Source organism: Malurus melanocephalus, unplaced genomic scaffold (assembly GCF_030028575.1).
Source record: "Malurus melanocephalus ecotype Western Australia unplaced genomic scaffold, MMel_1.1 scaffold_551, whole genome shotgun sequence".
In the NCBI taxonomy this organism is placed as follows: domain Eukaryota; kingdom Metazoa; phylum Chordata; class Aves; order Passeriformes; family Maluridae; genus Malurus; species Malurus melanocephalus.
The window spans coordinates 250,751-276,663 of record NW_026623783.1 but is presented as its reverse complement, the minus strand read 5'-3'; the positions used below and the strand labels follow the sequence as shown (position 1 = coordinate 276,663).

The following is a 25,913-nucleotide window of genomic DNA, read 5'->3' as shown; positions in this document are numbered from 1 at the left end:
TTACTTCTAGTTAAAGTTACTGCCTGTTAAATGGAAATTGTTGTTTGGAAAGTTTAAGTTTCAGTGGATTTGGATTACTTTGATGGGAAGGTGTTGTTGCGAGAGTATGGCTGTAACATGAAATATCCTATTGTGTCCCAAGCATCTTATTTCATTAACAGAGCTAAAGTGGAAGCAAACAAGCAGCCAAAATACATGAAAAGTAAAAATAATAGAGATTAGGAGGGCTTCCAACATTACTTGAGACAGAGGAATGGAAGGATAAAGATACTAAAACAGACTGTGGAAGTAAAATGGAATTTGAAGAAAAATCCATGAAAGATATCTTAGAGAATGGGGAAAAGGTAAATGACGGAAATTTGCATTTGGCAATTACTATAAAAATGCTAAGCAATTTTGAACTGAATACAAAAGGACATTGCACAGCTGAATTGAGATTTTCTTCTCTCCAAACATGGCATCTGTGGGACTATGTTTGGAGTATGTTGTTCATTCTGAAAATGCATTTTTTCAGAAACATTGACAAATAGAAGGGAGTTCCAGAGATCAATGATTTCTTTTCATGGACTACAGAACTCTGATGAAAGAATAAATAAATATGCATTATTTTCAGACTTACTGAAAACAAGTATGTGCCTAAGTACATTTTAAAGAAATCCACATATAYTGAAGAATATAAACATCAAGAACCAAAAGAAGCACTCATAAATTTTCCACAACACTGGAAAAGTAGGAAGACTGTAAGAAAACATCTGTCTGGTGTTACATGCTGGAAAACAGCTCTTCTGTGTTTTCTACAATTATCTTAAAATGTTAGGGCTCAAAATTATCTAGAGTGTGAATATACTCTTTGTGAATACATATTGTGACACAGCTCAAGAATGTCTATTATCAGTTGAGGACAATACATTGATTTCTACTGCTATTATCTAAGTACATAAAATTTGTCTTGTAGCTGGGCAAACAAGACTCACGCAAAATCATASCAGAGACAAAGAAAACAGCTGGAAGACTGTTGGGAGACAGACAAATGAATTTTTTGATGTACAATTTTGCAAAATAATAAATGTAAAAGTAGAATAGACAAGATAGAAAACTGAGCCAAGCACCCGTATACATGAGATTTTCTCTTTCCCTTTTTTATTGAGCAACAGAGAAAATAGATTTCTATCAGAAGGATACTAGTGATTAATAAAAATGCTGCAACACTTTAATTTTTTTCACAAATATTAATGTATATTGTTATCAACATTCTGTAAGAACTACCACTGAAGTATTGTAGTTCAAGAAATAAATGTTTGCATCTGGAAATGTATGGCAGAAGTTCCCTAAATAAATTAACTTGGGCTATAGTTGGATCTCGGTTTAGCAACAAATACTTTTTACATCAACAAGCAGATTGCATGAGCAACTCCAGCAGAGATTTACAGACTATCCCCATAAATTATATGTGAAATTAGACTGTAAAAAAATGTGGCTGTATCTACAAAATTAGGCTTGCACTTCAGCTTTAGTACAAACTACCACCAACTGCCATAACAGTTAAGAATTCCAGCATTCACTAATAAAATCTATAACACAGTTACTTTCAAGTTCAGCCATCCATTGAGTGAATTTGGTTTTTAAAATAACCACACAATTTCATCACTTCTAGTTGCGTAGTCAGGAAAGCGAAGGATATTCACACTGCTTAATTAAACTGATCATCGCCCCTCAAAACGTGAATTGTAGGAACTAATTTAAAAGTTTCTCTCCACCCACTGACTAGACAAGGGTGGAGAGATTAAATTTAACAGGCAAGGAAAATTAGATATTACAAATATACCTAAAATTGTCTATTCTGTTACAAGAAAAAATGTCATTTCAATCAATGCATGATTGAAACAACTGCAATAACCTAGTACAGTTCTGATATAATGTTCAAAAGGCAAAGTGAGCACAGAAACAACTAATATTTTGGGCTGCTTATTTATATATTTCTCAGGTATCAATAAGCCATTTTTAGCTACATTATGCTAGGCACTTGATTTCAAYTTTATCAATAATTACAGAATTCAATTAACATTAAGTCTTTGGGATGCAAATAATCTTGGGAATTATCTTTATCATGTATGTACAATAGTAATTTAATATCTATATTCAGAAATGAAAGCAGAGAAACCTGCTTTCTAATACAAAGTACAGGAGAATTAGGGAGAAGCAGGACTGAAACATACCAATAGAAATATGACCCAACTGACTACTCTCTCTATTCTAAGGAAAAGTACTAAAACGTCTTCCATTACCACATTCATTTCTTAATAGTTTTTAAATCATATCTTAAAGATGACATCTAAATAGCACAATGTCATGATTACACCCTTCATTATCAGTTCAGTGATGAGAGCATGCTGAATCAACACCATACACAGAAGAGATTAAAACCATTTCTTACATCGATGCAAGTTTTCCTAAAAGCTTGTTATTGCACATTTCATGTTGACCTAAAGAATGTTCCATTTCATATTGGTTTTCTCGTTGACCCAAAAGACATAAAATATGGGGACAAAACTTAAGTCTTCTTAATATGACTTTGGCAAACTGATTTTGTTTCCTTAAAAACATTTGTTTGAATGAATGATGTAGTAAACCCTATCATAGGAACAATGTTTGTCATCACCACTTTGTAATAAACCTGGGATTTAATATCTCCACTGTGATTTAAATTAATCCAACTTAATTAAGTGAAAAGTGAGTAAATACTCTGCTATATAAAATCTTTTTGAATATGGGAATAATTTGACAGAATACTTGATTCTGTTATGATCAACCCAAGTCTTGTATATCTATTATGTTAAAAAACAATGCAGTTTTTCTTCAGTACAAGCTATTAGTCACTTTTATATCAATGTGGGTTTAATATATAGAGACACTAACAATTCTGATAACTTTCAACATGGCTTACTCAACAAAACTGATGAAAAAAATAATCCCTGTTTGAGGAAAAGAAAATACTAGGTGTTTTATATGCAGAGTAGTAATTTGTTTTTTTCTTGTCCTAAATGCTGCCTGAGAACCTGTGGCTAATTTTTAGCACTGGCTGCAATGCTTCATCTGGCACTGTGGCCTAGGCTTGACCCTGACAAATGAAAACTGAAGCAGAAATTCATCCCTCCTTCTACACAGTCCTGGTAACACAACATTCAAAAAGCATTGCACTAGTTTGAAAGCAAGAGACAAATGTAACCAACTCACTTTTCACTTTTGGTGGCTTTAGCACAGTGAATAATCTCCAAAATCAGTCAGCACTCTGGCAGCACACTATGGTCATCTTAACATTGTTCCTATTTCCTGATAYATAAACAACCCTCCCTGCCCCAAGGTTTTTTGTACTATATAATCTAAACCCATCAGAAGTAATGAACAAGAACATTTTGTTTACCTGTTTCTTTAATTATGCAAATGTTATACAATCAATTATGCTTTTAGATTCCTAACGGAAAAARACTGTGAACTGCAGCCATGTGACAAAACACATCTGTCAGTAAAATGCATTGTAGATATGCCATAAAGAACTCAAATCAACTTGAGAGTCTAAGCATTTGAAAACTTACATGAATACTTAAGAGAAATCTAGATATGCTAAATTATGCAAATAAACACTTAACTCATTCAATTTGACTCTTCAGTGAACATAATCAAACCAAATAAAGGATGTGATTTTACAATTTCATATGAATCTAATTTGGAGCCATAAATACCAAAATACTTTAACAACATTCACAGTCATTTCACATTGACAATTCATGGCCATGAGGTCATTAGGTTAAGTTTCCTTTTTTATCTCCCTCACTTTAGCTGCATATAAGTGGAATGTACCCAAATTTCCTGAATGACATTTACTGGTACAGCTTACATCCATCTCTGTGCCTGTTCAGATTATTTGACAAAGTAGCTTTGCATAGAATTTTTTCTCTCCACTATTGCCTCACACTCTAACCTGTAATGCAGTAGTTGTCAATGCAGTATTCTGCAATGAAGAATTAAAGAATCTCTCTAATCCCATTTTTCCTTGTACAAGACACAAGAAAGGCCACACAAGATTTTTCTTAGCAGTGTTGTACTGCTAAGGAAAATTATGCCAAAAAGCCACTAKACTTTTGTTTTGTAAGGGGACTGGAAAATCATTATATTCTACCAGATTTTAGTTTGAAAATCGTTTTAGGTCAGAACCCAAGGCCAGAGCAATAATCTTGTGTTATATTTCCTATTACTTTTTTTCTTCTTCCAAGTTGTGTATTACTTGACCTGTCCACAGACACTGCAGTGTAAACTTACAGAGGAAATTTAAAAAAAAAAAAATTACCACCCCCCACTCCAGACTCATGCATTTCTACCTCAAAGGGCAGATTTTTCATTTCCAGGACTATCTCACCTCTGGAGTGACATCTCGCGGTGCAAAGCCTGTTCCTCCAGTTGTTAAAATCAAATTAAGTTCCTTTTCATCACACCAATCTATCAGCGTCTCCTGAAAGAGAACATGAATCCTGTCAGATCTAGCAAGAAACAGTTATCTCAGAAAATATGAAGACTTGAAATGTCTTTAAAAAAGAGACACACACAATACATACAGGGAATCATAAAATCACTCATGGCTTTTTATACAAAATTTTTAAACCCCTATTTATAACCAAGATTACACAGAATAAAGCAAGTATCCACATAATATTATTTTGCATATGGGAACTGAAATTCAGTTCTCCATCACTTGATCTGAAATGGAAAAGAAGAATGCACAGTTATTAATTTCTACCACTATTTTTTGATATATAAATATAGTATTGTTTAATATATATATGATATATAAATATAGTTAATAGAGTATATACATTTAATTCAGATTACATAACTGATTTTTGTTACAGTAACTTTGATTTCCATGCTGCACTTTTTAATAGCCTAAAAAACGCAAGAACTACATATCTGTAAGCTTATCTACCAAATGCTCCTAAACCAGAGGGTGATGATTTATAATCATCTTTCCTACTTTCCCCCAATATCTCAACAGGAGTGTGTATACCCATTCCAAAGCTGGATGAAGAATTTTGTCATGTAAATTCAATGACTTACAATACTGGCTAACTCATGATACATTGATTTACATTCATTTTACAAATAACTTTTTAAACTAGTTTTCAAACTATGATAAAAATCTGACATAAGGAGAAAATCTATGAAATTTTAATGTGATTATATCACTTAGCCATCATACTTGACTGTGGGGCAGCATAGCAGGAGCATGTCTGCTTGGAGTGCAAAATCAGTAGTGCTACCTTAAGCACACTCATTACCCAGTAAAGTATCCATCTGCACAGATTATATCAATAACTGAGACAGTTATCTGTATTATAGCAAACAAACAACATTCTTTGAAAATGTTTTGGGCACATTTAAGTTTTTGGAGTATTTTATTGGGGAGGAAGGAGTAGTTTTGGAGAYTATTAGCTAAAAGCTCATTATTTATCACTAAATTAGCTCTGTGAAATATACTGATTTAAAAAGCTTAAAATCAAACAGTCTGGAACATTTTGAAATGTTCAACCAATTTAGATTAATCCTCAGCTTTATTTTCTGCAGGCTTAGTATGGCTATGCAACTTCCATTTAACAGAAGGCTCATATATAGACACTTAAAAATTGCAACAAGAATAAAGCTGTGTCTGATGGCAAGCCCCACCATGCAAAATCCAAGGACTACTTGAAGAAGTGGCAAAAGCCAAAGGTTTTGTCCTTATTTCTCCCTTCTTTACTCATTCCTTCCACTTTCTCTTCAGCATTCTCTTGTCTCTATTAAAATCACATTAATCTTTTTACTCTACATCTTTGGAGAGTAACACTCTGAATAACTGGGTTGTAAGTGAACACACCAGGAGTTTGTTATATGAACATATAAAATAAATTCAAGAAAGGAACAAGGATAATGCCTCAAAACTGTACATGAATGAAAAAATAAGTCTGGCTTCTGAGTTACATTTTGAAAAAATAAGTGAATTATGATAGTAAAAAGCATTTTAAGTCTTAAAATTGTTTGCTTCAATAACACTTATGCATTAGGAAATTGATTTCAAAGAGGTGGCATCTTCTCTCATTTATTTGTCTTGATTTAAACAGGTACAAATTTCCAAGCAAACTTCAGAGAAGTTCAGTGTTCTGTAAAGTGAGACCTYATTAGTACATTTATTTTAGAAACTAACATGGTCAGGAAAAAATTGCCTATATAAAACAGGAGGGATAGATTTTGGGGGTTTGGGTTGTTTTTTTAAAAGCAGAATTTATCTTCAGGTAAATAAAACCTGCCAAACTCCTTCTATAGAGAAAATAGGTCCTTCCTATGTCTTCATTTTGCTACAGTTCTGTAAWACTCTCATTAATAAGAGGGAAGAGTCATGTGTTACCCTACAAAAACATAAAGATATCAGTCTCCTAACTCTTCAAATAAATCGAGCAATAATTAAGTGCCTATTCCTGCTGCTCCATCAATGTACTTAGGCAGACTCCTAGATAGAATTCTCCATCAAGTTCTAGTTACAGTAAAGAAACTTTCAGGCTTTCAGGAAGAACACCTTTAACAATGAGGCAGCAAGTTTGGGTTTCATTGTATTTTAGAAGTGCAAGTTTATCACTTAGGTATTTTAAAACTACATAAAAGTACCTGAGGCTTATATTGAGCTTATTTATTTTCTCTCTAACCCACAAAACCGTGTCCCACAAAATATTCTCACTCATATTTTAAGTATCTAAAAAAGAAAGTTCCACGCTGATCAATTGTGAACAAATTGTGGACTCCAGCTAGGTAGATTCTGTACTGGCTTTGCAGGGAACTGAATTTTCTGTGTCTTCAAATGAAGATTTCTCTAGGCAAGCAACCTGATATTTGGCTTCACTGATGCTATACAAGCAAAATGATTATATAACATTTCAACCAAAGAAAATTTAATTTAATRGTTTTTATGCATATTTCTTCTCTTCTGTTGTTTCACTGATAAGCTTTCAAGAGAAAGTGACTAGGTCAACACATTATGTAAAGCATTGTTATTTCATTCAAGCCAGAGGAATGATGCTGATGGATACAAAATACAGTGGCTGGCTCTAAAAACACTACTGTAAATCTATCACCTAATTTTAAAAAGCCAGARCACAGCTATAGAACTCAGGGGAATAAAAACCCAACCAATAAATAGCTTAATATGTTTAACTATTAGTATCCTAAATTAGGCTTTATGAGTTATTTTGTAGTGTCTAGGTAGACAAGAGGAAATTAAGTTATTACAGACARTTCCACCACAAATAATTTTATTTCAATTTTATTTCAAAAGAACCTTTTCAAATTTCACTGAAGTCCTAGAATAATTATATTCATTATGTCTTTCTGCTGCACAGAAATAAAGTATCAGCCCAGTTGTCTCCTTAAGGTTTAGATTATATCTAGTGCCCCATCCTCTTTACCTAATTTTTTGTACTTTATCTTTTAAATACATTTAAATTTCTCTCATTTAAATGAGAAAGAAATCTTTAGATATAACAAACAACCTATTTCCATCTCTTGCTCCAAAGAGATGTTTCTGTCAGCTCCTTCTTTCCTGCAACTTGAAACTCATTGGACTTCCTGTGCACTGCCCAATTTTGAAATTACTTCCATTATAACACTACTCATAAAAATTTTTGTTTATGATCTGTTTGAATTTTCTCATGGCCAGTGTTCATTTCACCAGTGCAGAAAAATCTTGCCTCACTTTTTCTCCGAGTTCTTAGTCATTCACATGTAAATTTATTGATTTGAAGACCATAAACATCATTACCTCATGGAAAAAAAATACCTACAGTGTGTGGCACAGTGCAGATATTCTATGTTTATGGGAGGTACATGCTTRCAAATTCACAGGGGCACCACCACATTAAGATACACTAAGTCCAAAAGCTGTCTAGGTGAATTTTTGKGGCACCACACCTAAGCTAGTGCTACTTGACATTTCAGTCAAGTATGTTCCAGATGGCTGGAACACTCACAGACATACTTCCTTCTATGGAGGTAACTTAAGCATCTCCATCTCCAAAACACAAAACTGCCACTAGTCTAAGCTGCAATGAGCATTTCCTTCTGCATTTAAAACTAATTCTATGACTCAGGCTCTTCCCTACAACGCCTTGCCTTGGTCGAGGGGGTTCAAGAGAGAGAAGATACATCATGCTTTAATTTGGTAGGGTTTTCCAGCAGCTCTTCATGATTTTCATTAAGTATTGTGTTTCTAGTAACTCCTTCTAACTAATCATTTCTGTGGGACAATGCCCCACCATGATACATAAGAAACCTACTCACAGAATACACAGTAACAGTGGATAGGAAAGTGGGTTATTTTGCACCTCCATTAATGGACCATCCATTAATCTCTAAATAAATGAACTGGAAAACAAGCAGGGACTCCTTTCTGGAATGAAAGGAACAGTTCCCTTATCTTTGCAGATAACTGAGGTTTGTGAATTACTTATCTTAGCCAGAAATTTAAACTTGAGAAGGTTGCAGGTCTCCTTTTACTGCCACTGTATAGTGATTTTCCACATAGATAGTGAGACTATGACCCTCAGCTGGAGAAGAAGTATTACAAAGCACACAAAAATGGCCGTTGTGGATCAGACTAAATGCCTACACAGAAGAGCTGAAGTCCTAATGACTTCTCCTTTTCTATCATGCAACAGTCTATGGTATGTCTTGCCTGTTTTTGTTGTCCTATTTTTGTCATCACTGCTATGAGAGTGTGATAACACTCCCATTGTGTTTATGCTTCCAAAATTACAAGAATACATTCCTTCAAGTCAACATTCTGGTGCTTCCCACTTAGATCAACATGTAAAACTTTTTCTTATCAATATATAATTTGCTTCACAATACAAGGATTGTAAAAATAGTTCTCAATACACATACATATTTTCATATACCTTAGCCACTAGAATATGACATGTACACTGTTATAATTTAAAACATCCAGAAAGAAGAGGGAAATGCAAATAAGAAAACCCAATATAAATAGGGCAGATTTTCATAATGAATCCATACACAATTCCTCAATTCTATATTCAGTATTGAAACTAGTTAAATAATTCTTAATTCTATAGTTGACAAAGATGTTTGGCATTTAGGCACATGCTAGATTTTTCCAACAATACAATCATRATGTTATTTCACCTTACCTTCATCAATAATCAAATCAAAATGTGCAAAAACTTAATTTCAACTGCTGAAAAAACATAAATGTTAAATATGAAATTTAATTATGAAAAAATATACATTTATTTATATTGGACTTTGAAATGGAGTTGAATTAGTATAAGCTGGTTTAGAGACATGCGTACTATCCAGAAGTATTGTCAAAACAACTTCATGTGACTTAAAAGATCATCGTAGCTTACAGGACAAACTGCTCAGAGTGTTCAGAGATGCAGAAGTCTGTATTCTCCTTAACAGATCTCAAAACTATAAGCTTCGTAAAATCATGTAAATTCCATATTTGCAAGTAAATCCTGTTTACTCTAGGAAAATACATTTTTAAATGCAAGGACAAACAAAGAACAAAATGTTCTTAAATGTATAATGATAACTTCCCTTTTACAATCCAAGTTAAATTAAAAAAAAATATAATATAAAAAGCCATAGTAAATAGCAATTTACTTTCACACTTTTTGGACTCAAGCTAAGAGTGTACCAAATAAATATCACGTACGATGATTTAATATCATCGCAATGAATGCAAAAACAGATCAAAAAAGAGAAAGTCTGAATAGTCAGAAATTTGCTAAGAAAAYTGGATGTCATTTTGACCACTGAGTTTCAGGCATATAAGAACTGGCACATTTAGATATCATAACAACCTTTACTTAATCATGTGACTTGAACTGCCCCAGACTCCAGCTCACTAAAGATTAAGCCTGATTCTGTGACATGCAAGAGCATACATAACTGAGTGAATCAGAAATCCATATCACGGCACACGAAACAGGAGAAAAGAAAAACAAAAGGTAAAAGTAACCCATTTGTTCCCCATTGCTGCATTATTCAGGAGTTTGAATCTTCTCTATTCAGTGGACCATGGTTTGTCTATTAATTTAGAAAAGAAAATCATATACTAGGGACCACGCAAGAACATGAATTAAAAAAAAAAGAAGGCAATGAAGGAAAGAGTAGAGTTCAACATTGAGTTTGAAAATGAGGGAAAGTCTTAGATTAACGTGTTCTTGGAATTTCTTTTTTTTTCCCCTACTTCTTGCACAGGTTTTATTTCTTATGTTCACAATCCTTTACTTATTGTTCAAAAGCTTCGCTGAAATGCGGAGGCATGAAGACACTCACATGTGGAGGAACGATGTTCCAAGTAATCAATCTCAAAATGATTTAAGAACACTAGAAAATTAAACATTAAAACACCATGAAAACATGCTTGATGTTTTCTATTACCTCCATTTCTTCCTTCCTTGCCCTACCAGCAGAAGGCAGCAAGTAAGAGAAATTGTTAGGATTATGTTCAGTGTAATCACTGTAGTCAAGAGACTTGGATGAAATGCAAGYATGTACCTCACTATGTCTAAATAGACCTTCTCAAATTTTGAGATTTTACCGAACACGGTAAGTAGTCTTTCAAAGATTCAAGATGTGCAGTTTCCACCATCACAGTCATGTTGCAGTTGTTTTTCTAAATACTAATCTAATGTATTAAAAGGTGTCATAAAACTGTAACTATTTTATTGAAAAGCAAAACTAAAGAGGAAAATAATAAAAATGTACTCTATAAATGGCTTACTTTTTAAATGGAAATTTAATTATATGCATTTTTCATTTAAAGTAAATTGCAGCTATCAAATATTTCAAGGTTCAACATACCGATGCAGACTGAAGCATAACCCTTTTATAAAAGTATCTCATGTCTTTTAAAACCTCCTATTCAYGATAATTATCCCTATAACAGGGAAAGAAGTATTGAAGCGCAACCATCCACAGAGTTCATCTATGCAAATGAATAAGGAAGTCTAGCAGAGAGATGTACAAACACTGAAATGTTTGGTCAAACCATCACAACTGAGAGTGCCAGTGCTTTTACAGGCTGGGACTGGCAGAAGAATTTCTAATTATTATGATGGAGGGAGGTAAGACAGTAGAGGCCATGTATAAGGGTGACTTGACAAAAGAAAAGTACYGTTTTAAATGCCATGTCTTGATTTCCTCTCAGAAAAATGAAGGATTCTTATTTCAAGCTACCTACCTTGACATATTAGTCTTAGTATATTCAAGAAAAATAGTGAATTTATTGTATGATTTAATAAATTACATTGAAAACTACATGTACATCTAGGTCAGAACAAATCATTCACCTACAAAGGCACAAGACCCTTTTCCTTCTGCASAAAAATCTGTTCCCATCTGATGTTGGTGCCACTGGTATCCTGCTAGAGTCATGCTAAGGTCATTCACTGCTACTCGTGGGAAAGGATTTGACATTTGGCACAAAAGTTTTCTTCAGATGTTTGGAGGAAGTAATGAAACACTTTCCAAATATGTCTGTGTCGTGAAATAACTTTCCAGTTGACTCCGTACATGGCAGTTACATACCTAAGTATGGGCCTGTGTGTGCATTATTCATCTTTATCTAATAAAAATGTATTAGCAAAAGCACTGAAGTTCAAAGTGGCTCATTTCTGCCATGCACAGAAGGCCACTCTCTCTAAAATATAGTGTTTACTCACTAAAATAAATATTACAGAGTTTAAGAAATTCTGGTTTTCTTAAGAATTGAAAACAACTAAAAATTTAAGAAAGACATAATGCCTCCTTGCCAGTATCACTTTTCCTAGCAAGAATCTTGACATCTAATATACATTTCTTTGATTATTCCCACAAAAATACAAGCAAAATAGCAGATGGAATGAAAATGAAAAAAAAAAAAAGCATGAAACCAAGTAAATGAACACAGTACTATTCACTAACAACAGATAAAGAGAAACTTCCTTTCTTTTAAAAATTAAAAAAATTTTCTTAAATTAAAGCAGTACTTCAAAGACCTGTTATCACAAGAATAAATGATTGGTTTTGGAGCCATGAACTTCAAATTAATTGTGCACAACAAGATGGCTTTTTCCACATTTTCTTCCTCTTTGCATATGTTAGTGTTCTCTCYAAGGTTGTTTAGGAAATTGTTTACTTTAGGTTTTCTTCTCAGAATATGCAATGGCAGCTTGATATTACACACAAGCCAGCAACTTTCAAGAACTCTTCATAATATTTTATCTGTGAGTACCAACATCTACAGCACTTATTCCTATGCTTATTCCTATGTATCTCATGTACCAGAGATCAGAAGTTTCACCAAAGTTTGCAGGCTGTAACTAAACCCAGATAAACTACATTTTAATTTTACAGAAAAGGCAAACTGACATAAAACCAACCGTAAATTACTTTGAGCTGCCAAGACAACACTAACTGCTACAACCCTACGGAACTGCTAAAAGCATGTCCACCATATTTGCAAARGTGATAGGTCTCAGAGAACTCACGGTACAAACACCTCAGAATCATATTTCTGTAATAGCCTTCAACTCATATAACCTGCACTTCTTAGAAACTATACTTGAAAATAACCACTTGCAGAATTTGTAAGTGCACATTTGCATGCAGGGACAAGTACATCTCCAGTTTAAGCCAGGTCATACCCCACATCTACTTGTTTAATTGGCAGGAAGTGTAGTGAATTAAAAAATTACTASAAGGCTTCTGTGATTAAAAAGAAAAAAAAAAAACAAATGAGGAAGTCAGCTGTGGAAAAAWATGTTTAAATTGAAATGCTGGCTTTCCTGCAACTAAGAAGTTTCAAAGATCAATATGTTAGTTAAATGAATAGTAGTAACTGATTCTTATAGAATCCAGTTCCATTTCTAGTAATTTTCTAATAGTAAATACAATCTTACACACTAGTTTGAACATTTAGCTGCCATTCTGCAAGACATAATTTCCTTTTATTTTTAAAATTATGTTACAACTTGTATGATCTCAATTTTTGGTGTTGCTCTCAATAGAAATGACAAATTGAAAAAAAGTGAAAATATTAAAATATTTAAATAAGGTTAGAATGGGGCGAAAGGCAAGAGATGAAACCATTTGAGAGGCAGACAGCTACTCAGTGTAACGTAGTTTGTGGTATCAATTTTCCCCCCCATGTGTATTGCTCATGCATATCATCCATAGAGTCAATGAATGAAATTGGTTTTAAGAACAAAATCTACTGCTTTACCTGTGAGAATACAGTAAAGAAAATTTACCTACCAATGAACAGCTGCAGTACTTTGAGACACTTAGTCCATACATATACTCTAAGAGTGGGTGTGCTTGTGGCCTGCCCTGGAGTGTCCCGGGAGGGGCACTCTCACTCCTCCCCTCTTCCTGCTTGAGGCATTGACACACAGGGCAGAGTGCATCCGCCACCACTGCAGTTCCTCTTAAATGCACAATCAAACCTGAAAGAGATTCAGAAAGAGGGGAAAAGCAGGTAGGAGACTAATGTACATGCAGACTATATCTCTCAAAGAACACCAGTTACTGATGAGTAACCTTTCTTCTTTGAGTCTGCATGTACATTCCCGCAATGACTCACTCTGATCAGTTACCTTTGCCTTTTCCCATCCAGGAGAAGGCCTGAGGACTCCCACAAAAAAACTGCAGCATCACTCCACTGAAAGCTGAAACAGCCCTGGATACTATTAGACTGAAGACAACGCTGGGTGAAAGCAGAGAGAACTCCAGTTGACCTTACAGCACAGATACCAAGTTTGTCCAGAGATCTAACAGAATCTGGTTTGGCCATGTGAAGTTCTTTTCAGTCCACTCAGAGAGAGAAAGCCATTTGAATAATCACTGTGTGAAGTCAGCCAAACTTTTTTATATTCCCACAGTCCAACAAGAAAAGAAAAAACAAACTAGAAAATTTGAACCTTTGAAGAGAAGTTATAAAGGCCTTAAGAAATAAAAAATGTAAAGTATAAAATTCAATCGAAGAAGCATAAGATCTGGAAATGAGTTCTGAAGGATTAACTTCCTTGCTACTCTGGAACTTCAGCACCACTTCAAGAAAGACTCCTGCGTGACTGAAGAACAGATACTCTGCCCACATACAGTAGTACATMAAACAGCAGCTGTAAGGACCCAAGTACTTCTCTAGCTGGCTGAGGAAAATGTCTCCAAATGTACCAGTTTGATAAACACAAGCAGAAGGAGTAAGCAGAAATAAGAATTTAAGACCTCAAAAGGGGAGAGATAACCACTGTAACACACTGGTTTTCTATTGTGCGAACAGTGGAAAACTGTCATCAATCATGAACAATTCAATACATCCTCATCAGCTGGTAAGAAGATGTGAGTTGTGAAATGTGTGAACATCAGAGAGAGCAACCTGATATCCTTGCCGAAGTAAGGGAAGAAATCAAAGGAACTACACATAACAAATATTCTGAGAGCTGAAATCAAAGCAGCAACAAACATGTTGTACAGACAATATAATTTTCTCATAAGAGTATGCATGTCTATATTACCCTTTCATGCTATTGGCTATCATTACTCCGGAGAGTATCAAAAATTGACTATCCTAGAGATTGATTAATGTCTTGACTTGGAAGTCCTAAGATTGCCACACTGAAGAAGAGTGAGGGAAGAGCTAAAATACAATGTCTATGCAGACTATAAAAGAAGCTTCTCACATAGCTGCTTATGACTACACCCACTTCAGAACATGGTGAAATCACAAAACAAAAAAAAAACCCTGAGTTTTGTCTTTACTGAATATGTCTCTGTATGTTTGCCAATTGTGGGTAACTTTGAATCAATAYATTGTAAAAGAACCATTTTAAAAGCCTAATCCAAGTAAAATTGCTGGGGCTCTATTAAACCAGGCATCTGTATGACATGCCAAAACAAAGAGTATATTTTAGCACAACCACTGGCAGCATTGCAATAAAACACTTCCTTAGATCCTCTATATAAGACCCCTAAATGAAACAACAACGGTCAATTGTTTCCTCACAGCAATTTCCTCAGGAAGCTCGTAAAATTCTAAATATACTAAAATGGGTCTGGAGGGGATCTCATTTATTCTCTCTCTCTGTCCAGTTCAGTATTATACTGTCATCCCTGATAGACACCTGTATTCAAACATACTCTTAAAGATCAGTAAATGTTTTACTTTTGGACAAACAACCACTGAAGAGGAGGTGAATAAACTGGCTTAAATGAAAATCCATGCTTTTGGAAGAAGAGTACAGATTCAATCTAAAGCATCACATCTATAAATGTGATAAAAAATTACAAAGGACTGTAAATGGAGCCCAAGTCACTTATGTTAGGGGTCATTGTCCTCTGTATGCAACAAAGAACATTGTCATCTCAAACAAGCAGGACTGAGAAGAAGCACATTAATATTCCAAACCTAACTCTTCTATTTTAAATGGAAGTCTGATAATCAGGATAGGATGAATACAATTTACATGTGACCAAACTGGTGGATGAAGTGCTGACATAGCTGCTGGATGTATACRAGGCTCATGAGTTTCCAATAACTCTAAAATTCCAAAGTACTGAGAAACAAGGCCCTAAGAGATAATAGGTTTCTTCTGAGGTGAAACCATTGCCATTTTGTAGCACATGTAAATGTTATGGTCTTCTTCCTATCCAAAATGTTCTGTATGTTGAAATAGTCAAATATGTTATTACACTTTACTGTATGAAAATTGAGGCTTCAATAATGCATGAGTCTATTAGTCCAAATGATCAATGTGGGGAAAAAAAGGCAGCATGACTACAATAGATGCTCACAAGCTCCTGAATTCAAGTACTGATACTGCTCAAGCCAGAATGGAGTGACTGTGGTGACCAGACAGTACTTTTTCTTAACCACAACAGAATAACGGTATTGCTAGATAAGCACTGATCTGAAATGCATGGAAATAAAATGAAATCTCCCTACCAACTCGGATTCTCTTGCCCTCTGGTGAAGACATTTTAATTTTTTGATATTATCATACATTAACTAGTCTTTGGCAAACAATATGGTCAATGCAATTGCCTGTTTAAATATTCAGAGAAATAGCTGTTAAGAAGATGTACCGGCATATTCTGAAAATTCTGAAGATCTGTAATAATTATTTTGTCAAGCTCAACAGTTCCATACATGGAGTAGTTACATAATGGTTGGATTTAGCACCTCCTTGCTTGCTCCTACAGTGCACTATGATGGTGCCATTCACTAAAAAAATCATTGCATGGATCCAGAACAGCACTCTGATATTGCCTGGTAACTTTTGTTAGGATCATAGAATATCCAAAAGATGATCCTCTTGTGCAATAAAGAAGCCAGCCTAGCTGACATCACTACATATTTGTAGGGGATTCTCCTACCAGCTGAGAGATTTTTAAGATTACTATCATTATTTTAATTCTCTAACATCTGCTTACAATGTGTAAGATGTTYGCAGTCAAACAGTGCATGCACAGGCCATGTGGCCTAACACCTAAAACTATGATCTTATTGTGATCTATGACAGTGTCAATTGTAGATGGTGAATSGCCTTCCAGGTCAAATAAACAATGTCAGATTTAGCTTCCAGAAAATAATAAAGCATCAATAAAGAAGTCCCCTCATTCATAACAAAAGCAATGTCCTTTAGTTCTCTAAATATAAGGAAGATATGAACATTCTGCTCTGCTATATTCTTGTGATAGGGATATACAAACAATAAAGTTATATGCAACAAAAGAAAGAAGACTGAAGTATTCTGGAACTGATTAGATTGTCTACACTTCTCCATTATCTGTTGAGTCAGAGTAATCCTGGAGACCCTAAAAATGATTCTCAAAAGTGATAAGGAAAGGATAAAAATCAACTGGGATTCATTGATGGTTCTTAATGCAAAAAACATGTTGACAGCTGTTGAAGGCAATGAAAAATAAATAACTGTGATCATTACAGAAAAAAAAGCTTTTTCTGTATGTGCCCTGGTTGGGTTTTTTTTGGTTTTTTTTTTTTTTTTTTTTTTTTTTTTTTTTTTTTTTTTTTTAATAGAGTACGATAAGAGAATAATAAAATGAACTAGTAACAAGCTGCCTTGCTGATTAGGTTATTGCTTATTCCTAAGTGAGTGTAATCATCCAAAGAGTAAAAGGAAGTGAAAGAACCTTTTGGCACTTAGAAGACCGAACCAAACTTACAAGACTGACTGAATTACTGAACTGGAAAGCCCATGCTCTTCAAAGGGAAGACCTTTTCAGAATTCAGCCCATGCAGAATCTCTTTTATAGGCCCAAATGATTATATCTATTACATAATACTGGGCGAAAGCTGTTACCATAGAATTTGATGGGCCATCATCTGCTTCCATTGCAGGTTGCAGAGTTGTCTTAGCATTAGTCAATCCCAAGGCAATCAAAGATTTCAACTTTTATTCTCTGGAGAAAAGATGCAGAGCAATTCATATCAGAAAGGCACCTTTCCCCAAAAGCTGAAGCTTTCTGGTCATTCCTCTTTTGGAACATTTTTTAGAAATGCTGATTTTTTTCTTGATGCATCCTAACAATAAAATTACTTGGAATCAGGTGGCAATAAAAGCATTCAGAATACTAAAGAGATTTCAAAATCACCTTCCAACTGTTTTTGCAGCTGGTATAAATGAAAGTAAAATCTGCCAGGATACTAAGGTTGTTCAAACATGCCTTTATGGTGTTCAAAATCTCTCAGGCAAAATAATACACAGATTTTCAAACAATCTACAGCACTTTCAAAAAGATTCTTTGTATTCTAATCACCATTGTTTCTAAGGTCCTAAATTCTTGGAAATTATTTTGTGCTATAAAGAAAGATACGTTATCACTCTTTTATACGACGAAGATTTATATAAATATAAAACATGTATATCTTTCTGAGCCAACTAAAGTAGAGACAATCTTGTAAGTCTTCCTAATTTGATAAAGTTGCTGCAAATGGAACTAACAGAAGCTTAATAAAACAAATGCTTCACAGAAGAGAWCTAGTTCAACCCAGTCTCATAATGTTAACAAAGCCACAAGGGCTGACCAAGACATGAGCAAAGTTCAAAGAAATACATGAAAATCACTTGCCATCCCTTGTTTTTCTATTATTAAATAATAAAAGAAATACTAATCTTTAGTATTGGAATAAGAGAAGAATGCTTTCTCCTTAGAAATGCTTGGAGTGATCAAGTCTCTTGACTGCTGCAGCAATAGTCAAGAACCATCTTGATGCAACCTTGTGCAAAGGAGGGAGTCCCCGACACCCCTTTGGGAAATCCATTCAAGGGCTTGGACACCTGCAGAGTAAAGAAGTTCTTCCTCATGCTCAGGAACTTCCTGTGCATCAATTTGTACCCATTGCCTCTTATCCTATTGCTTAGCATCACCAAGAAGAGCCTGGCTGCTGGCGATGGGATAAAATGCAAAAAAAATCTAAATATAAAAAATCTAAACATAAAATATCAAAATGTTGGTAGCAAGATGTCAGCAATGAAAAAACACACTGACACAGTGCAATAGTTCTTAGCTCTACAGGTGTTGTTTTTCTCTTCCTACTCTCTCTCCCATGTAGCTCCCTTTTATTTAATTTCGTCACAGATAAACAGCCACCTTCTGATTGGTCCCTAGGGCCTCTTGCTAATTTYGTAACACACAAAACATGTCTCAAGTTGTCCATGCATGTGATTGTTTTCAATCACAACAAGTGACATATTCATATGGTGGTTTTCCACCCAGATTCACAGCACCCTCAGTAAGCACACAATATAGCAGGGCCTTTAGGGTTAACATTCTCTTGTTCTAATCATGGTTAGGATGCCAGGTGTTTGGCACCATTCCACATGGCTCCATCCTTTGACACCCTCCCTTCAGATCTTAAAGATATTGATGAGGTCCCCTCTCAGCTGTCTCTTCTCAAGACTGAACAGGCCCAGCTCCCTCAGCCTTTCCTCATGAGAGATGTTCCAGTCCCCTCATCATCTTCATAACCCTTCACTGGACCTGCTCCTCTTGTCCTGAGGAGCCCAGAACTGGACAYTGCACTCCAGGTCAGSCCTCACCAGGGCTGAGTAGAGGGGCAGGATCACCTCCCKCGATGCYCTTCCTAATGTAGCCCAGAATAGCAATGGCCTCTTGTTCACAAGGACACTGCTGGCTCATGGACAGTTTGCTGTCCACCAGGACCCCCAGGTCCCTCTCCACAGAGCTGCTTCCCAGCAGCTCAGCCCCAGCCTGTGCTGGTGCCTGGGGTTATTCTTSCCCAGGTGCAGGACCTTCATTTGCCTTTGTTCAATCTCAGACARTTTTTCTCTGCYGTMTCTCCACCCTGCCGAGGTCCTTTTGAAGGGCTGCAGAGCCCTCTGGGGTATTGGCCACTCCTGTCAGCTTTGTGTCACCAGTGAACTTGCTGAGGAGGCATCTCCCCTTCATCCAAGTCATTGATGAATAAGTTAACAAATACTGAGCTCAGTATTGAAAGAAGTATCCCTTGGAAAACTCCACTAGTAACAGATCTCCAACCAGATCCTGTGCCACTGATCAGAACCCTCCTCGCTAAAGCATGAGTAATTTCTAGAGGCGTGAACCCATGGAAAGCCCTCTGGACTAGAAGTACTTGTTTGTTAAAGATTTTAGAACACACACATGGTAACCTTTACCAGAATCCAGAGTTATTTATATAGTTCAAAGAAGAGTTGCATAAGAAATAATKAGTCTTTTCAACTGTGTATCTATCACCTGCTGTATATACCATTATTCTAACATATGGTCTGTTACATGAAAATGTTTATGYAAGTGATTTTTCATTATTTAATTGCAAAGCTTACCTTTCTGGACAAGTTCAAATCACATTACAGTCAACTGCTCAATGCAACTTAGAATAAAGGCATCGTCTCAATAATTAAAAATAGCATATTGCCCCTTTCAAGGAGTTGTATCATCTCCCACACATTCTACTTTGAGGATYATGATGCATGCAGTATATGTTATCTCTGGACTACTGCTTTCCCTTGTAGAGACAATTGCCACTTTAGTGCTGGAGAGTGATGAAGAGCCTACACAGGCARCACAGTCATTCAGACAGTATTTTCAGTAAGAGAGAGTAGGTGGCATTAGTAGATGAGGGAGATATGCAATAAATTTTGTCTGTAAGCAACAACTGGCAACACCCTCTGGAAATCAAGGACCCCACAATGTTCTATTTATAGTATTTCTAATACTTTAGTGCTTCCGATTGGGAGGCCATTGTGTATCAAGGAGTTAGCAATCCGCATAACAGTTCCCTTGAAGCTCCCACAGAAGGCTGCCCTGTGCTCTATGTCCAGCATGGTTTTCAGGAATGTGCCATGATGGACAAATCCCTTTGGCCAAAGGAGACTCACCCACCTCATTGTGATGGAGGAGTCTGTAGGCTGCTCCAATTCAGTATTGGTGATTACACCGCCAGCATGGCTTTCCTTCATCGAAAAGAGTAGCAAGAATTTCTCGTAAAGTGGAGAAACACATGYACAGATTGCTCTGATGCTGCATGAACACAGAGTTCCCAGCATCTGAAGGGAGTAAGATTTATTTGCTACCTAAACTCCTCCTCTTCCAATGCTTTTTGAAAGCAGGTATTTTAATCAGCTACTTGTTGTCAGGCCTTTCTTATTGAGATCCACAAAGAACCTGGCACTTCCCTCTCTTGCTTTCTCCCCAGTGCAGAAGAAACACACATAGAGAATTGTCTTTTCATTTCAACACTTGTCACTTATGACTACAGAAGGAGAAGACTTTACTTTTTTATTGCAATTACTATTCAAGTCGTTTCTAACCAGCAAGCGTTCTCTCTCCAGGTCCACTAATACTATAGTTGAAAACACTAAAAAGAAATCAAAGATTTTTTTCTTCTGCTAAGATTTATAAATCTGTGGTTAAATATCAGGTCCATTAGGAATTAAATAATTCTATAGCAGCAATCCTTCAAAAGATTTTGTACCAATTAGTCTAAGCACAGTATTTTGGTTTTGCAGCTGTAACCATCTGTACTGATAAACTCAAAAAAATTAAGCCAATTTTCAAGCCACTATAGTCATTCCTTCCTAAATGTCACAGATCATTTTTTAGTCCCTTAAGCCTTTAGCTTATGTTTCAGCTTTAACTTCTGTCTAGCTGCAAAAGCAGAGACATATTTAGCAGAAAACTCACAGCAATTTTTGTCTGTCACCCAAATTTCAAAATGTCACCAAGAAAACATAAGACCATTGGCTACACTAAATATATTTTATTTGAATGAAGACCAYACAGCTTTCTACACTAAAAACCAACAGTGATAAGACTTTTTTTTCCAGGCTGCAACCTTTCTACCATATTTTTTGATTTTAGGGAAATTTGGATTTTCTGTATTTTTGACCCTTTAGGAAAAAAGCCCTAATAAAACCATGATAAAACAGAGGCATGGCAAAATAGAGTTCCTCTTCAATTAAATATACTCAATTGAAGATTTTAACTAGCAAGTTAACATCTGGCCATCCTAGTTTGTACTGACAAAAGAATACTATTTTGCTCAGAAAATAATTGCAAGCTAACAGAATAAACAGACTTGACGCCTTTAGGCACCCTTTATTATAATTATGTTTTTCTAGGGAGATACTAAATTTCTCACTGACCTACTTGTACAAAAAAAATCAGCAGTAATCTCTGTTCTTTGGGTAGATTTCAGTGTCTGACTTAGGACTGATAAGAAAATGTTTAGTTCTTTTGCAATATCTGTACTTTGCATGTTACCTTCAGTTCCTGGCAGATAATCTACAATGGAAATGAGCAAAAATTCGGGTTTGCATGGGGAGTTCTGCATGAGAGAAAAAGCAGCGATCTAGAAAACCATTTAAAATTAACTTCATACCAAAATTTCAATTTTATACTGATTTCATTATTTCTGGTTTTTATTGGTGTTGGTAAGCTATTATCCACCCTGTGTGTAAAAAAACATTGTTATCTGTCAGGTGGCTTGAAGCCTTGCATCTTATTCCTGATTTTGAAACCCACATGTTGAAGTGATTTAAGTGTGACATTAAATATGCAGTCAGAGAATAACTTGTGCCTCGTTATTAACAAATTAAATTGTGCTAATTTTGAATAACTAGGTTGTGACTGCTGATGACGTGTCCAAAGACAGACAAGGAAGCTGTTGAAGGGTCTGGARCAGAAGTTTGTGATGAGGAGCAGCTGAGAGAGCTGGAGGTGTTTAGCCTGGAGAAAAGGAGGCTTATGGGAGACCTTATCATTTTCTACAACCACCTGAAAGGAGGCTGTAGAGAGGGGGAGTTTGGTCTATTTTCGCAAGTTACAAGGAATAAATAAAAAACAGATAACATGTTCATGTCATATAACAAAAAAAAATATATAAGAGGAAATGACAGCCATTTCGAGTTGTGCCGGGGGAAAGATTGCCTCTTATCAAAAATGTCTTCACCAAAAGGGTTACCAAGCATTGGAATAAGCTGCACATGGAAGTGGTGGAATCATGRTCTCTTGAGGTATTTGAAAGACGTGTAAATGGGGCACTTGAGAAAATAGTTTAATAGTGGATTTGGTAGAGTTAGGTTTTACAGCTGGACTTGATACTCTTAAAATCTTTTACAACCTAAATGATTCTATGACAGATCAGGTTCTTAATTAAAAGCACAAGAAAGGATAAAATCTGAAAATAGCTGATCACATGATAATTTCATATTCCACACATATTCAAAATACATAATTATAAGGACAGTAAGAATACTTCCTTTGGTTTTCTTTCACTATTATTTAGCCATTCTCAGAAGGCAATATGAGTGCTCAAAGATATCCAATATTGTTTTCATTGGTAGAGATCTAGCAAAGTGAATTTTAAAAGCTTTTCAACAAAAGCTAGTCTGAAATTAGCTATTTATTCCACCAGAGAGGAAAAGTCCTTTTTTTTTTTTCTGCTTTGTACATTATGGAATTGCTATGGTGTTAGATGAACTGCAACATAATTAGCTCAGTTTTCTCTGTTTCAAAGCTATGGCTCTGTTAAAATACTATTTCTCCAAATATAGGATTGCTTTTTAAGGAATTTAAGACACTAAAATTATGCAATAAAATACTGAAATTCAAAATATTCTGAATGTGTATACACACATTAAAATCTGTATGTCATTTCATTAAAAAAATTTAACTTAATAACACATTGTAAAAATGCATGGGTACCCAAACACATGACATGTAGCGCAGCTTTAATTAAAGCAAAATGGCAAATACAGGGAACTGTGTAATTACAAAGAAAGAAAGCTTCATGACTATGTATTAACTATTGGCTAAATGGTCAAAATGTTTTTCCTAAGCACTGTTCATAATCATGTCTGCAGAAAATACTGAATCCCAAGAAAACTCAGAATTTTCCATTATATGTGAGATTTGATTTCTTGGTTCTTTTGCTGGGTGTCCTCAAAGTCAACCCAGTAAGGGTACCATGTTTGCAAAAGCTTTAATTATACTTAGAGAATATTACTTCACAAATACTCTTTTTTTTTTTTTCCATTTTTGAAACTTAACAATCCCTTTGGATTTCTCACCAACAGAAGTATTCACTATTTGGAACAATACTTACAGGCATTTGGAGCTCTTGCATGTAAAGCACTTCTTTTTAGCTCTCTGACTTAAAATTGGTCATCTTTCCCTCAAAACAGCCTGAGGTTAATTGTCTGCTGTCCCTTAGAGTCTCAAGAWACTCAGTACAACTCAAGTGTTAGCTTCAGTGTCCCAAATGACAATTAGTTTTATTATTACACGTTGCCTGTTTTATAGCATTAATCCCTAGAAATACTTACTAAAATACAAAACACATTCCAAATTCATAAAGGGTTATTTTCTGCTTTGTAAAAGGACAAGAATTTTAAAACATCTTGATGTTAAGCTCTTCATGAGATATCTTCTCATACATAGTTTCATTTTCTAGAGTGATAAATCTTAGGTAACTTTCACTCATTTTAAATTATATTCAACTACCAAGAATGCAGAAGAACCCTTTAAAATGACAGAACTGAGTACTACAAATTTCCATAKGGGATGAGCCTATTTGTTAAAAGACAGGTTTATGTCATCCTGCAACTGAAGCTACTCAAGATAAAATGTTATCATATTTGTAATTTTAAAATCAAGYGTATTTTGATAGAGCACAACAGTAACAAAGCAGGTGATAAATAATAAGAGAAAACAGAAATGTCATTCTATGCAGAAGTTCTGTACGTGTTACCTTAGCAGTCTTAGGATCCCACCTAATCTTGTTATAATGATGAGGCAGCTGAAATTGAATGCCATTGTTTCTGACAGAAAAATTCTAGTAATTTTTGTGTATTTTTTATGAGAATGGGCTTTAAAAAGTGAAAGTCTTCAATCACTCTACATTTACTGAACTCTGACGATTCAATGGCATTCTCTCCCTTACACCTTTCTTTTAGAACAATTAAGTCACAGAAATCCTACTATAATYGTAACGTACAGAATCAGTATTACAGTAAATATCAAAATGCAAGCAATTTTATCATGGGATATCCAGAAAATGAACATACCAAAGTCACAGGGGAAATGACAAAGAAAACCATTAAATTTTACACATACATTTTTGTTTATATTTGAAAAGAATGGTTTTTCTTGCCTAAATAGGATCAAGCTAAGAAACACTTCCATAAGGAGCTCAAAAATAATCCAGAAGAGCAAATATTGTGACTTCAGACACAACAAATTACATTACAAGTCTCGCAATATCAAAACATTGTGTTTGGTAAAGCRCATAATCTTGTATACAAATATATAATATTACTGTTATCCAGCCAAATGCATATACAGTGTTTTCTACCCACACTATGGCAAAACTCACTGGCTTTTGTTAGAACCTTAGCTCTCTGAGATGAATTGTCCATATGAACCCCTCTTCCTTAGGAATCTGATGCYTCTACCCAAGATGCACCCTGCTCTTGTGTCTGTCTTCTTACCTGGTGTCATCACTTCTTAGTTCCCTTACATAAAAGCCATGAAGAGAAATAGTTCCACAAAAGTAAACGGCAGATAAAATATGGTGGTTATCAAAGTCAATGAACACAATAAGGCTTTTTATCTCAGAAGAAAAACAACAACAAAAACCAGAAAATGCTCTTGGGAAAGCTCTTTTATCATGTTACAGAAGCAAACTTCAGGAGAACAATTTATTTCAGCCTGATAACATACCTGCTGGACTTCCTTACCTGAAACTGTTACAATACTATATTTTTAATATGGAGTAGACCAGTGTCTGACGGAACTGGGGTTGTTTAGCCAGGAGAAGAGGAGGCTCAGGTGGACTCTTACTGCTCTCTACACCTGCCTAAAAAGGGATTGTAGCAAAATGGGAATAAGTCTCTTCTCCCAGGTAACAAGTGACAGGAAAAGAGGGAAAGGCATCAAGTTACACTAGTGGAGGTTTAGATTGGTTTTCAAGAACTGGAAAAGGCTGTCCAGTGAAGTAGTGGAATCACCATCTGTGGAAGTATTTAAAARTCATATAAATGAAGCACCTAGGGACATGGTTTAGCAGCGGCAGCGCTAGCTTGATGTTTGGACTGGATGATCTTTGAGGTCTTTTCCAACCTAAATGAYTCTATGATCTACTGTAGAGCTGGGAGAAAATATTAGAATTTACATTATTGGAGGTTATATGATCAAAAATTCTTTACTGATGAGGTAGATGATCAAACCRTTTGGAGACCACTGGTCTAGACCATTGTTTTTTTCTTTGAATAGCCTGACAGAAGGGCTGGGCACTCTCTAAGTACTTAGCTCAGACAACAGTG

At 35.3% G+C, this 25,913-nt stretch overlaps 1 protein-coding gene across 21 annotated transcripts in view; it reads right to left on the bottom strand.

Moving 5' to 3' along the window:
* Positions 1-25,913, bottom strand: part of GPHN (gephyrin) — a 275,952-nt gene that overhangs the window by 128,354 nt on the left and 121,685 nt on the right. For all 21 annotated transcript variants that reach the window (XM_057382120.1, XM_057382123.1, XM_057382122.1 and 18 more), the window contains one exon: positions 4,415-4,507. In XM_057382120.1, coding sequence (XP_057238103.1) covers positions 4,415-4,507 — 93 coding nt within the window. The remainder of the gene's footprint in view (positions 1-4,414; positions 4,508-25,913) is intronic.